The 15,371-nt window shown below is 41.9% G+C and overlaps 1 protein-coding gene across 21 annotated transcripts in view; it reads left to right on the top strand.

The window, feature by feature from the left end:
- The window catches only part of mtmr3 (myotubularin related protein 3), a 123,808-nt gene that overhangs the window by 67,243 nt on the left and 41,194 nt on the right, over window positions 1-15,371 (top strand). For all 21 annotated transcript variants that reach the window (XR_009447275.1, XR_007249980.2, XR_009447273.1 and 18 more), the window contains 2 exons: window positions 10,195-10,277; window positions 13,193-13,359. Coding sequence is in view for 17 of the 21 variants with exons in the window: in XM_048556354.2 (XP_048412311.1) it covers window positions 10,195-10,277; window positions 13,193-13,359 (250 nt within the window). In the remaining 4 variants the exon portion in view is untranslated. The remainder of the gene's footprint in view (window positions 1-10,194; window positions 10,278-13,192; window positions 13,360-15,371) is intronic.

Genomic DNA, 15,371 nt, shown 5'->3' with positions numbered 1-15,371 from the left:
CTCCCCTGTCACCAGAGAGGATTTAAAAATGTGGGTTAGGACACCACTGATTTTAACCCTTTGTCTCCCATGGCAGCTTGGGTGAGGCCTGAGCACCTCTCGTCTTTTTAGCCCAGCAAAACTTCAAATACCAACTCTTCCCCTACATTAATCTGCTCAAGGACTTCTGTAGGAGCATTTTTTTCCCAGGGGCAAAGACTCGGGAGGCAGCAGGATTCAGACAAGTGGAAGATATTTATTCAAGCAGAAACTAGTTTACACAGTGAGAGGGCCAAAGGGTCTTCCCCAGATCTGGCTTTGGAAGATAGATCAATGAAACACCTCTGCTTTTACAAAGAAATACAGCATTTTTATACATTTTTGTTAGAATAATTAAACACAACATATTCAGTCTCCTTCCCCTTAATCCAAACGCCCAATCCCGTGGGATACCTAATCAATGATGGGCACTTCTGTGGACAGTCCCAGGTTCCCATTATCTTACTGTGTTGGTTAGACATTGTAATCTCTAGGCCTTGGGATCTTTCTATGCATCCTGTTCGTGCACATTCCAAGGCTTTAATGGTTATACTCCTTCAGGTCTTTCTCAAACTTGTTTATCTTTAAGGACAGCTAGAATTCTATTGCCCATTGTATTTTGTTGCTGTCTTTTATCACATTTGGTTACTCCTTTTTGTTTTCCCACTGTCCCAATTACATAATGTAAAAATAGTAGGTTTTAACAATTGCTATAAGGTTAACTTCTGTTAAAAAGTTAATTATATGTGTAACGTTACACGACTACTTCTACTGTCAGTATTTTGTAATTTAAGGGTCTCTTAAGGCTGGTTAACCTTCACATCTCAGCTTCTATGATTTTTTTAAGGCTTGTATTATATTCTGGTTATGTATTGAAACAACCTCTGTGATTATAACATTATTAGCTAGAAACTGTTTAATATTGCAGGTAGCTTCAAAGAGGCAACTATTTCCTACAAAATAGCTTTAGCTGTTATCCTCACAACTGCTTAAGGACACAATCTAGCAGCTGATGTTATTCATTTACTGGGGAAATCATCCTTTCATCAATAAGACTAGAATTGGTCATTTATCTGTCCTAAGGCATCCTTTTATCAGAATTGTCTCGGATCAGAACCTACAGCGTTCTTTTACTGACCTTCTAGCAGTTCTGTTCAAACATACTGTTGTATCTCACTGTATGAGCAGGCTGCTTAGTTTTGCTTAGCTTCTGTCTGCTGTCTTGAAAATAGGCATGGGCTGCTTAGTGTGGTCAGCTACAGTTTACCCCTACAACACCTTCCCGATATCTGTATCCATACCCGTCTCCTCCTCCTCCTCCTCCTCCTCCTCCTCCTCCTCCTCCTCCTCCTCTCCTAAGTGAAGACATGTCCAATTTGATGAAGGTTCTGGTGGAAATAAGTAACTAAAACTTAGGAAGGTGACTGATGTAATAGGAAGTTTTGCTACATTCAGTCTTTTTAGTGACAGCTATGCAGTATTTTGCAGGTAGTGAATTGTTTTTATTCTCTCATGCGATGTGGGTATTCCTAGCTGCGTCAGTAGTTATTGCCCATTCCTGCTTACTCTCAAGAACTTGGTGAGCTACCTTTTTGATCCACTGCAGTCTATGCATCGGGTAAACCCAGGGAGGGAATTCCAGGATTTTGATCCAGTGACAGAGAAGGAGCAGCGATATATTTCCAAGCCAGGATGGCGAATGGCTTGGAGGGGAAATCGTAGGTGGTGGTGTTCCCGTGTATCTGCTGGATAGAAGTGGCCACGGGTTCAAGAAGGTACAGTCTCCAGATCTTTGTCAAATTTCTGCAGTGCATCTTGAATAAATTTTGTTTAATCCTCTTTGAGTAGTAATATATTGTGATACACCACAATGGCCGCCTTGTTTTCTCTCTCAATACAGTCTTAAGCTAAAACATTTCCCTATAAAGTGGAAATGTCAAAAATAGTAACTTAAATCATTCTCACTAATGATTGGTGAGACTGTTGTTGGCAAATTACCACGGAAAGTCACATCTTTTCCAAGTGTGAAGTGAAAGTGAGTTTTCTTCCCTCGATGAGATTTTACACAACAGTTATATGTATGCTTAGCTATAGATGACTCGACCAGCCGAAAGTGTGCATTGGTGTTTGATGCTTCTTAGCTACTGCAGAATTTGTAAACTAATCATTCTGCAAGTTGTTTACGAGGATTTTAAAGCTCATGCTGCATGCAGGTTAATTCAATAAATACAGACTATCATGGAATAAAATATAAAGTGGAATTCTGGCATCCAGTAGATTACCATGCAGCTCCTTTACTGCGTCGTCTTCATTCTTATCTTTCATTTAGATGAAACTATTCCATCAAGATAACACCTAAGCTACAGAATAGGTTCCTGCCTGTTTCCATCTAGCCTTCAGAAATAATGGGAACTGCAGATGCTGGAGAATCCCAGCAAAGTGTGAAGCTGGATGAACACAGCAGGCCAAGCAGCATCTCTCTGATGAAGGGTCTAGGCCCGAAACGTCAGCTTTTGTGCTCCTGCGATGCTGCTTGGCCTGCTGTGTTCATCCAGCTTTACACTCAGTTATCCATCTAGCCTTCGCTGGTTTGTTGTCTTCCCTGACACGTTGAATAACTTATCATTTTACCTCCACTCACTTCTTCCAAACGAATGTTGTCTTTTTTCTGTCCATGACCTCATGAGGTCATCATTGTGCCTACTTTTTTGTGGGATATGAGGAACATTCCTTGGACCGGAACTACCATGAGTGGAGGAATCTCCTCTGCGCCTCTTTTTCCAGTATATTGACTGTACCTGTGCCATCTTCGGCTCTCACCCTGAACTGGGAAATTTTGTCAATTTTGCTTCCAATTTCACATTTTTCATTTTCATTTAGACCATTTCCTGTTCTTCCCTTACCTGCTTTGAGTTTCTGATAGGCTATCAATGAATATTCATTATAAATCTACTGCTGCCCACAGCTACTGTTTTTCAGTGTTTCCTCTTAACTTCCTATAAGGACCATTCCATTCCCCTAGCTTCTCCATGTCTGTTACATCTATTCTGATGTAATTTTTCATGTCACTGCTTCCAATATGTGTTTCTTTTTCCTCAACCAAGTTGTCTGATTCATTTCCTGCACTTCTGTCACAACTTTCCTGCCTTTGGTACAAAGATATGGTTCTCCTGGACTTCAGCTTCCAATAACTCATCTGTATTCAGCGGATCATCTTTGTCCACTTCTGACATAATTACACCATGAAAGATATCTTCTCCCTCCCTTTCATCAGCAGAGAAACTGTTCCCCTGTTCCACTTTTCAGTCAAATCTGACAAAGCCAGAAGTCACATGACACCAGACTATAGGTCAACAGGGTTGTTTTGTTTTCCGTTCATATGTGGGGCATGAGCATTGCTGGCTTGCCAGCATTTCTTGCCCATCCCTAGTTGTCCTTAAGAAGGTAGTAGTGAGCTTCCTTCTAGAACTGCTGCAGCCCACCAGTTGTAAGTTGACCCACAAAGGTATGAGGGAATGATTTTCAGGATTTTGACCCAATGACAATGAAGGAATGGTGATAGATTTGCAAGTCACAATAGTGAGTGGCTTGGAGCGGAACTTGCAGATGATGGTGTTCCCATGAGTCTGCTGCCCTTTATCCTTCTAGATGGAAGTGGTTGTGGGGTTGGAACACGCTGTCTGAGAACCTTTGGTGAATTTCTGCAGTCAATTTTGTAGGTAGTAGCAGAAGTGTATACTGAGCATTGGTGGAGGGAGTGGGTGCTTGTGGATGTAGTGCCAATCAAGTGAGCTGCTTTGACCTGGATGGTGTCAAGTTTCTTGTGTTCTTGGGGCTGCACTCATCCAGGCAAGTGGGGGGTACTCTATCACACTCCTGACCTGTGCCTTGTAGATGATGGACAGTCAGAAGGCGAGTTTCTCACCGCAATATTAGTAGCTTCTGACCTGCTGTTGAAGCCACTATATTTATGTGGTGAGTCCAGTTGAGTTTCTGGTCAATGAGAACCCCCAGGATGTTGATAGTGGGGGATTCAGTGATGGCAAAACAATTGAATTTCAAGGTGTGGTGGTTAGATTGTCTGTTGTTGGGGATGGACGTAAGCTGGCATTTATGCGGCACAAATGTCACTTGCCAATTGTCAGCCCAAGCCTGGATATTGTCCAGATCTGGTTGCATTTGAACGCGGACTACTTCAGTATCTGAAGAGTCACGAATGGTGCTGAACATTGTGCAGTCAATGACAAACATCCCCACATCTGGCCTTATGATGGAGGGAAGGTCATTGATGAAGCAGCTGAAGATTGTTGGGCCAAGGACACTATGCTGAGGAACTCCTGCAGAGATGCTCTGGAGCTGAGATGATTGACCTCCAATAACCACGACCATCTTCCTATGAGTCAAATATGACTCCAACTACTGGAGAGTTTGCCTCCTGATAACCATTGATTCCAGTTCTGCTAGGGCACCTTGATGCTGCACTCAATCGAATGTAGCCTTGACGTGAAGGGCTGTCATTCTCACCTCACCTCTGGAATTCAGCTGTTTTATCCATGTTTGAACCAAGGCTGCAATAAATTTAGGAGCTGATTGGCCCTGGTGGAACCCGAACTGGGCATCACTGAGCAGATTATTTTTGAGTAGGTGCAGCTTGGTAGCACTATTGATGACACCTTCCTTCACTTTACAGTTGACCAAGAGTAGACTGATGGGGTGGTAATTGGCCAGGTTGGATTTATCCTGCTTTTCATGTACAGGACATACTTATAGCAATTTTCCACATTGCCAGGTAGATACCAGTGTTGTAACTGCACCGAACAGCTTGGCTAGAGGAGCGGCAGGTACTGGAGAACAAGTCTTGAGTACTATTGCTGGAATGTTGTCAGGGTCCGTAGCCTTTGTAGTATCCAGTGTCTCCAACCATTTCTTGATATCACGTGGAGTGAATCAAATTGACGAAGACTGGTATCTATAATGCTGGGAACCACTGGATGAGGCTCAGATGGATCATCCAGTCTTCTGGCTCAAGGTTGCTACAAATGCTTCAGCCTCATCTTTTGCACTGACGTGCTGCGCTCTTCCCCCATTGAGGATGGGGATATTTGTGGAGCTGCCGCCTCAAGTGAGTTGTTTAATTGTCCACCACATTCACAACAGGACTGCAGAGCTTAGATCTGATCTGTTGGTTGTGGGATCACTTAGCATTGTCTATCACTCGCTGCTTTCACTGTTTGGTGTGCAAGTAATCCTGTTTGGTGGCTTCACTAGATTGATACCTCATTTTCCGGTACGCGTGGTGCTGCTCCTGGCATGCCCTGCTGCACTCTCCATCGAACCGGGGTTGATCCCCTGGCTTGATGGTAGTGGTTGAGTGGGGATTATGTCAGGCCATGAGGTTACAGATTGTGCTGGAGTACAATTCTGTTGCTGGTGATAGCCCACAGCACCACAGGGATGCCCAGTCTTGAACTTGCTAGATCTGTGTGAAGCCTGTCCCATTTAGCACAGTGATAGTGTCACACAGCATGATGGAAGTTATTCTCAGTGTGAAGGTAGGACTTCGCCTCCACAAGAAATGTCATGGACAGATGTAACCGCAGCTGGCATATTGGTAAAGATGAAGTCAGGTATGTTTTTTTTCCCCTCTTGTTCGTTTCCTCACCACTTGCCACAGACCCAGTCTAGCAACTATGTTTTTTAGGAGCTGACCAGTCCGATCTGTCATACTGCTGTCCAGCCACTCTTGGTGGTCGTTCAACAGGTTTATTTGGAGTTTAATCAATAAACCCGTTGGACTATAACCTGATGTTGTGTGATTTCTGACTTTGTCCACCCCAGCCCAACACCTGCCATTCCACATCATGGTGTTCAAATCTGACATCACATCCCCTTCCCCATCTCCCCTTTTCCATGAAAATGCAGGAAGTGCAGCATCTGTCTTTACCTCTTCCCTGAAAAGCACCAAAGTTCTAAATCTTCCTTTGGGATAAGTTGTAATGTTTGTTTACTTATTAAATTTAATGCAGTGTGTTTACTGCTTGCCATGCATAGGGGAGTCAAACACAGATTAGATGACCATTTTGCAGAACACTGCTGTTCAATCATCAAGAAGGCCTTGAGTTTCCATAGGCCTCCCTTCCCCCTTTTTTTATCCTGCTGACGTCTCTATCCTCTACCTATGTAGTGTTCCAATGAAATTTCACTCACACCTGAGAAATTTGATTTGCCTTGAGCATCTGCTCAGTATGATGTTTGCAGAATCTGAGGCAAGATATTTTGAACATGAGGGTGGAGAACATATGCAACTTAATCTGTTTTAAATGCATTTCTGAACATCATTGTTATAAACCACTTTTATATTAATCTGACGTTTGATTCTAAATGTAATGCCTGACTCATGAACCTACGATATTAGTGACGGTACATTGGTGCCTGTTTTTAGCGTTACTGGAACTCTTGGGAAGGAGCAGTGAAATGTTCCATTGCAGTGATAAGCAAGAGGACATGTTTCAGCATGTTTTTTTTTGAAAAGTGTCAACACTAAACAATTGGTACTGAGGCAAATGGAATCCGGTTCTCACCGGCACCAAAATTAGATTTAGTTTCAGTCTAATGGGCCTTGAAGTTGGATTCATAGTATATGTACAGAATAGTTGTGCTGAAACCATTGCAACTGACACTACTATTATTGTGTAATTGCATCCTTGGAAATGTAATGCTTTTGTATCAAAGTGGTGGTTTAGTATTTAATGGGTAAGGAACTCAATGGAAGAATTCAGTAAGAAGATTAAACCGTTCTGAAGAACCATGCTGTGCTCAATGTTAATTCTGTTTCCCACTCTACAGATACTTCCATATCTGTTGAGATTCTCCAGCAGTTTGGTTTTCGTCTCCAATTTAGTTGCAAAACATGACCTCTCTAACATTTGTTGCATGGGAGGGTTGAGAATACAATCAGGGAATTCAAGGAGATGTTAGTAGTTGGAGTTACTTTCACCCCCAAGTTGATCCTGAGTAGTGTGTGGCAGCTCATCACCATCTTCTCTAGGGCAGGTAGGGATGGGGTTTAATCATTACCCCAGCCAGCGACACCTATATCCCATAAAAGGATGACCAAAAAATAAAAATAATTTAGTTAATACGACATTTGCTCTACTGAGTACCATTTTCATTTGCTTCTTGATGCTTCTCCACTTATTAGACAAAATTAGCTTTCTCCTTATTTAAATGTGGCCTGTTGTAGCACCTGAAATGATCTTGGGACATTTTACCCATACTAGTCAATTTGTTGAGGTGTTGCTCATGGTTTGTGAAAGGAAATGGCTGTTACAGTGACAAATCTGAAACAACTGTAAATAATGGGTCCTCTGCAACTTTATTTTATACCACTATTGTTAACCGTCATGCCAAGAGTAACACGTGTCACTATTACAGCAGTGCACATTAATTTTCAGTAGGCTGGGGAATGACTAGCCCTTTGTTTAATTTTGTACATGATGAATTGACAAATACAACCTCTTCCAGTTAGATTCTATCAAATTGCATATCAGTCAGACTTTTTGTATGGAGAGTTTGGACAGGATTAACATTTACCATTGAGTGCTCATCTTGCCATGGGATATTTCAGCACTGTTCTCTACCATCTGAGCCCAGATGTGCTGATGCATGTTAATGCTTTTCCCCTTGGTGCTTTCTGCTACTTCTGTGCACGTATGTTACAAATACTAATCCAGTCCATCTTTGTTATTGCACGAGGGATCATGACAAAAGGCAGCCTCAGAAAGCAGAGAATACTTAGACCAAACAAAACCAAGAATCTGTTTTGTGGAGTCATATATTCCATTCTTAGATGCCCTATTATAAATATAAAAGTTCTTACTTGTAGTGTAATTTCCATTTCAGCTGTGAATTTAGGAATTGATTTCTGATTGATCATTTCCTGTGTAAGCACAGACGCTGTTTTTGTGACAGAAGTAACATTGATAGCTAAAAGAATCCAAACCAGAATTTGAGGCCTGAACATGAAAAAAATGTGCCTCTTTAAAGCTTCATATTAAAAATTTTATATGAAGATCAATATAGTGAAATTCTTCAGGCACCTTTAAAAACTGTAAGTCTTTACAATTACCACCATTTTGCAGATAGAAAACAACAGTTTATTAATCATCTGGCTGATGTGTGTATAATTCAGGATTTTCTTTTGAGTTGTCCATTACCAGCGGATCTACTGGAACAGACAGTTTGCCTATCTGCAGCAGGTTACCTCTTAAAGGATAATAAAATGTGAGGCTGGATGAACACAGCAGGCCAAGCAGCATCTCAGGAGCACAAAAGCTGACGTTTCGGGCCTAGACCCTTCATCAGAGAGGGGGATGGGGAGAGGGAACTGGAATAAATAGGGAGAGAGGGGGAGGCGGACCGAAGATGGAGAGTAAAGAAGATAGGTGGAGAGAGTGTAGGTGGGGAGGTAGGGAGGGGATAGGTCAGTCCAGGGAAGACGGACAGGTCAAGGAGGTGGGATGAGGTTAGTAGGTAGCTGGGGGTGCGGCTTGGGGTGGGAGGAAGGGATGGGTGAGAGGAAGAACCGGTTAGGGAGGCAGAGACAGGTTGGACTGGTTTTGGGATGCAGTGGGTGGGGGGGAAGAGCTGGGCTGGTTGTGTGGTGCAGTGGGGGGAGGGGATGAACTGGGCTGGTTTAGGGATGCAGTGGGGGAAGGGGAGATGTCCATTTCAAGCCCACCGACTCCCACAGCTACCTAGAATACACCTCCTCCCACCCACCCTCCTGCAAAAATTCCATCCCCTATTCCCAATTCCTCCGCCTCCGCCGCATCTGCTCCCACGATAAGACATTCCACTCCCGCACATCCCAGATGTCCAAGTTCTTTAAGGACCGCAACTTTCCCCCCACGGTGATCGAGAACGCCCTTGACCGTGTCTCCCACATTTCCCGCGACACATCCCTCACACCCCGCCCCCGCCACAACCGCCCCAAGAGGATCCCCCTCGTTCTCACACACCACCCTACCAACCTCCGGATACAACGCATTATCCTCCAACACTTCTGCCATTTACAATCCGACCCCACCACCCAAGACATTTTTCCATCCCCTCCCCTGTCTGCTTTCCGGAGAGACCACTCTCTCCGTGACTCCCTTGTTCGCTCCACACTACCCTCCAACCCCACCACACCCGGCACCTTCCCCTGCAACCGCAGGAAATGCTACACTTGTCCCCACACCTCCTCCCTCACCCCCATCCCAGGCCCCAAGATGACATTCCACATTAAGCAGACGTTCACCTGCACATCTGCCAATGTGGTATACTGCATCCACTGTACCCGGTGTGGCTTCCTCTACATTGGGGAAACCAAGCGGAGGCTTGGGGACCGCTTTGCAGAACACCTCCGCTCGGTTCGCAACAAACAACTGCACCTCCCAGTCGCAAACCATTTCCACTCCCCCTCCCATTCTCTTGATGACATGTCCATCATGGGCCTCCTGCACTGCCACAATGATGCCACCCGAAGGTTGCAGGAACAGCAACTCATATTCCGCCTGGGAACCCTGCAGCCATATGGTATCAATGTGGACTTCACCAGTTTCAAAATCTCCCCTTCCCCCACTGCATCCCTAAACCAGCCCAGTTCATCCCCTCCCCCCACTGCACCACACAACCAGCCCAGCTCTTCCCCACCCCCCCCACCCACTGCATCCCAAAACCAGTCCAACCTGTCTCTGCCTCCCTAACCGGTTCTTCCTCTCACCCATCCCTTCCTCCCACCCCAAGCCGCACCCCCAGCCACCTACTAACCTCATCCCACCTCCTTGACCTGTCCGTCTTCCCTGGACTGACCTATCCCCTCCCTACCTCCCCACCTACACTCTCTCCACCTATCTTCTTTACTCTCCATCTTCGGTCCGCCTCCCCCTCTCTCCCTATTTATTCCAGTTCCCTCCCCCCATCCCCCTCTCTGATGAAGGGTCTAGGCCCGAAACGTCAGCTTTTGTGCTCCTGAGATGCTGCTTGGCCTGCTGTGTTCATCCAGCCTCACATTTTATTATCTTGGAATCTCCAGCATCTGCAGTTCCCATTATCTCTGATACCTCTTAAAGGATTTGTGTTAACTTAGAATATTGTTACATAACTTTTTTTGAAATGTGATGCTTTTGGCAGGTGCCTTTGCAGCTGATTGAAAGTATTGAATGCCGTGAGATGTTCCAGCTTCATTTAACTTGTAAAGACTGCAAAATTATCAGGTACGTAATTTTAGATTATAGATGTTTCCAGTTGTTTTTAGACTTTTAAAATGCTAGCTGCCTTTTAGATTAAACTTTTTTTCTTTTTAGTTAATGCCGCAGTAATGGAAAAAATAGGCATTGACAGTTATTTGTGGTTACTCACTGACACATTTTGAAAGTTTCTATCTATACAATATGCAAACTAATCTCACAGATGATGGGATAATTGGACCTAAATTAGTTGTTAAAATGAGAATACCATGAGTGTTTAATTGACATAATATGACTGGATAAATCAATGCACATGTCAGTTAAGTTGGCAGGACTGGTGGAAAGAGCAGATAATGAAACATACAAGGGATGTTGTGCTAAATCTGTGCAAGATATTAGGCCTATCCTGGAATATTATTTATAATTCTGGCTGCCATACTTTTTAAAAGGATGCAAGGATGTAGAAAGAGTGCAGAAGAGATTTACAGGAAATGTTCCAGGGATGAGAAACTTCAGTTATGCAGCTAAATCGGAGAAGTTGGGATAGTTTCCATTGGAGAGGAGAAGTCTAAGAGGAGATTTGTTTGAAGTTTTCAAATTCCTGAGAGGCCTGGACAGAGTAGATGTGAGAAACTGTTCCCACTTGTAAAAGGTATAAAAACAGATTTAAGGTGATTTGCAAAGGAAACAAATGCAATGTTAGAGAAAAATATTCACACACTGAGATGTTCAAGCCTGCAATATACTACCTGTGAGAGAGGTGAAGGCTGGCTCAATTTGAGGCATTCAAGAGGGCATTAAATGATTATTTAAATGGAAATACGAGGTTGCGGAGAAATTGATAAAATAGCATTAAATCAGTACAGAGATAATGGACCGATTGGGCGTTCTCTGTGCCAAAACAATTCTGTCATTCTGTGACTGTAACTGAAATACTTACTAAATTGAACAAATTTTTTTAAATCTTGCAATGATATCTTTTGATCTGTTCCTTCTCCCTGATAAATGACATACACAATTAAACAGTATGCTAGCACGCAGTTATTCTGTGCCATGCCTTTGCTGATTTGACAGCATAATGGTTTGAATTTGTCGTATGGGAATTAACTAGTGTGAACCTGTATTCTGTTATTAAATTAGGGATAAATGGGTACATTGTGCTGATGGCCAGTTTTTTTTAGTGTAATTGTCTGAGTGTTTCGGAAGTTTGCTGAACCTGCTTTATAAGTGTCTGATTTAAGTGTAGATTTTCAGCAGAATCAACTATTCAGCCTAATCCATAATAACTTAAGTCTAGATGGAGAGTTTCTTTGTTATGAAGAGATATACTGGAGAGATTAATGACCAGGAAGCATAGACTTGAGGTAAGGGTCAGGAGATCTAGAGGCGATGTGGGGAAAAACCTTTCCACCAGAGCTTGGTAGAAATTTAGAACTCTGTAACGGTCGTAGAGGCAGAAACCCTCATAACATTTAAAAAGTATTTTAGATATGCCCTTGTGATGCCAAGGCATACAAGGCAATGGGCCGATTGCTGAAAAATAAAGTTAGAATAGTTAGGTGGTGGTTTGAGACGGGCATGGACGTGATGGGCCAAAAGACCTTTTCCTGTGCTGCAGATTTCTATGACTCTGTCAATATGCACTTACTTTTAGCAAAAGCAGCCATCATTTTGTGGAACAGTAATATAATTTTGGCATCAACTTGTCCCATTGTAATTTATTTGCATTCCATTGTAATGAATTTGCCCATCTAAATTTATTGGACTATAATCTACTTATTTTTGAATTGTGATGCTATACCTCTAATTTTCTTTTGAACACATTGTTCGTGTAGTTGCTGCAGAGAAACTTAAACAGAGGTTAACTGTCTCTTCCAAATTTTGTATAAAACACAAGAATATATGCCTTTACTCCAGTAAGGTTATGAGCTTAATCAGATTATCTCCTGGTCCTTAGCCTCATGATCTTAGCACTGTACATGATCTTAGATCCTGGTTTTCAGCGCAATGGCAGACTAATTTGTATTGGGTAAATGTAGTAATCTAAAATAGTTACTCTATGAAGGAATCAGGAGGATTTACAAAATATATTTTATCCTTCATATAATTCAATTTAGATTTTTAAAAATGTATGAAGCTCATGTGAACACTTTTGCATCAGGCAATGTGTTATGTAGCCAATCAACAGTTTGAATGTAATTACTGTTGTAGTGTAGAGAAATGTGGCACATTGCACAAGCAAGGTTCCACGAACAGCAGTGAGATTTATTAGCAGGTACGTCTCTTTTTTAATACTTGATTACAAAGTCATAGAATCATCACAGTCCAACTCATCCATGCTCACCAAGGTTACCAAACTAAACTAGTCCCACTTGCCTGTGGTTGGCCCCTATCCGTCTAAACCTTTCCTATTCATGTACCTATCCAAATGTCTTTTTTAAATGCTGTAATTATACCAACATCAACCATGTCCTCTGGCAGTTCATTCCACACACAAACCACAATTGACCAGAACGTCAAGAAAGCTGTGACCTTTCACTTAGGTTGATGTTAAGGGATCTCTTATGCTGAACAATGAATCATACTGACCACATTTTTCAACAATTTATCTTAACTGTATTGGAGGTACATTTTCCTTTAGTTTAGCTCTCCCTCACAGTTTTACTGAGTTGTTGACTTAGCTTATCTGTTCAAATGCCTGGAATGAGTCTTAATCCTTCTGTTTCAAAGGTCAGTGTGATTTGATCGAGTGAAAGCTGAACTGACATTAGGTCTACTGACATTGTCCTTTTAACGAGCATATCCAGCAACGTGAAATGTTAAAAAAATGGGTGGCTACACAAAAATAAACATTAAATTTAATTTGTAACTTTTTTTTAAACAGTTGCTGTAAAAGTTTTAACCTATTTCATTCACGTTTTTTTAAAACAAAAAATAAATAGGTGTCAGTTTTCTACTTTTGAACAATGTCAAGAATGGGTAAAACGTATGAACAATGTGATACGACCACCTGCAAGGATAGAAGACCTTTTTGCCTTTGCTTATCATGCTTGGTGTATGGATGTATATGCTAGTGAGAAAGAGCAACATGGAAACTTGTGCCGACCAGGTATTATCCAGTTAATGTTAATATCTTCATATAGCTTAATACAAAGTTGCTTTCCTCACGGCACAGCTTCCTTCAGGAAGGAAGTGGTGTTACAGTAAACAGTTACAATTGTCGAGAACCACATTTCTGAATTTGGCAGAGAGGAACTGCAGTTACCGCTTGATATATTAAATGTGAACAACATTCATATTCATTTACCTCGGGGTCAACCTGCAAACCTTCTCTGTTTTGGAACTCAAAATCATGATTGTTCAAGACATACCATCGTTTCAGAAGTAAATTGGCCATATAGTCATTCAAGTTCAAGCTTCATCACTGAGTTACTATTAATTTGACTGGCTCTCACTGGGTTTGTGGCAGAGGCAAGTTAACATGCCAACAAGGATACTATCAAATTGAAAGAAAAAAAATGTAATGTGGCAATAATTTAGTGGTAAACTTGAGGGTAACTATATTGGGAATGTTTTAAAAACCAACAAAAGATGACCAAATAAAAAAATTACAGGGAGAAAATAAACTGACCACAAGCCAGCAAATAATATAAAAAGAGGAAGAGCTTCTTACGTACATGAAAAGGAACAGCCCTAAATGAACATAGGCTTCTTAGAGAATGAGTATGAGAAATAACAATAGGGAACCAGAAAATGACAGAGGGGTTTAATAAATACTTTTCTACTCTGAAGACAGATGCAAACACCTAATGCTATTCTAAAAATACCAAATATTCGAGAGGCTGAAGTGGCATAGGGTGTGGAGGAATAAATACAGTAAGTATCACTAGGGAAAAAGCACTCAAAATTAATGAAGCAGAAGGTCATTAAGTTCCCAGGACATCATGGATTGCATCCTACTTTAAAGGAAATAGCTACAGAGACAGTGGATGCATTGGCAGTAATCTTCCAAGAAGCCTCATATTGTGGAGGATTGGAAAAGCGCTAATGTAGTGCTCTTTACAAAAAGGGAGGGGCACAAAAAGCAAATACCTCTAGACCAATTAGCTTAACATCTGTCATTGGCAGTAGTGACAATGACAGATTCTACGGAGGGATAGTGACAGGTTAAGTGACTGAGCAAAAACTTGTCAGATGGTATGTAATGTAGGAAAATGTACTTTAGCAAGACGAATACACGACCTGAATATTATTTAAATGAAGAAAGACTGCAGGAAACTACTGCTCAGAGAGATTTAGCAGTCCTCGTTCACAAATTGTTTGGGACATAATCGGGCATGCAAATGGAATGTTGTCCTTTATCTCAAAGAGAATGGAATACAAAAATATGAAAGTCTTGTTAAAATTATACAAGGCACTGGTCAGGACGCACGTAGAATACTATGAACAGTTTTGGTCCCTTTATCTAAGGAAAGATGCAATAGCATTGGAGAGAAGTCCAGGGAAGGTTTGTTAAGTTGATCCTGAATATGGAGGGATTTTCTGTGAAGAATTTGAAGAGACTGGGCCTGCACTCATTGGAGTTTAGAAAATGAGAGGTGACTTTATTGAACTATGTAAGTTTCTTAGGCTGCTTCATAGGACTGAGGCCGTTCCCCTTTTGGGAGAATCTAGGACCAGAGGGCATATGCTCAGAATAATGGGTTGCCCAGTTAGAGCTGAGATAAGGAAGAATTTCAAGTAGTGAGGGAGATGAGGTTTATGGGGATAAGACTTGAAATTAGAGTTAAGGATTGTGAGATCAGCAATGCTGTCATTTAAATTGCTGAGCAGACTCAGTGAGCTGAATGGCGCACTTCTGCTCCTTCGTTTTATAGTCTTGTGGGTGCTGAAGTTGATCTCAATGCTCCTAGGCTAGAGAAGGGAAGATCAACAAAAGTCCCTGCATTTGATCCCTGTCCAGTGATCCTTGCTACACAGATTTCATAATTTGACTGTGATACCCAATAAGCAAATAAGCTTCATCACCACTGTCAAAGCATTTACTTGCAGCATAGCCATTTGAGTGAAGTAACACTGAAGTAACTGAAGCATCTGAAACTGTATTGCACCCTAAGCCAA

The sequence above is a fragment of the Stegostoma tigrinum genome, chromosome 26 (genome assembly GCF_030684315.1).
Source record: "Stegostoma tigrinum isolate sSteTig4 chromosome 26, sSteTig4.hap1, whole genome shotgun sequence".
In the NCBI taxonomy this organism is placed as follows: Eukaryota; Metazoa; Chordata; class Chondrichthyes; order Orectolobiformes; family Stegostomatidae; genus Stegostoma; species Stegostoma tigrinum.
The sequence above is the reverse complement of the archived record's forward strand: the minus strand, read 5'-3'. Positions and strand labels throughout refer to the sequence as shown.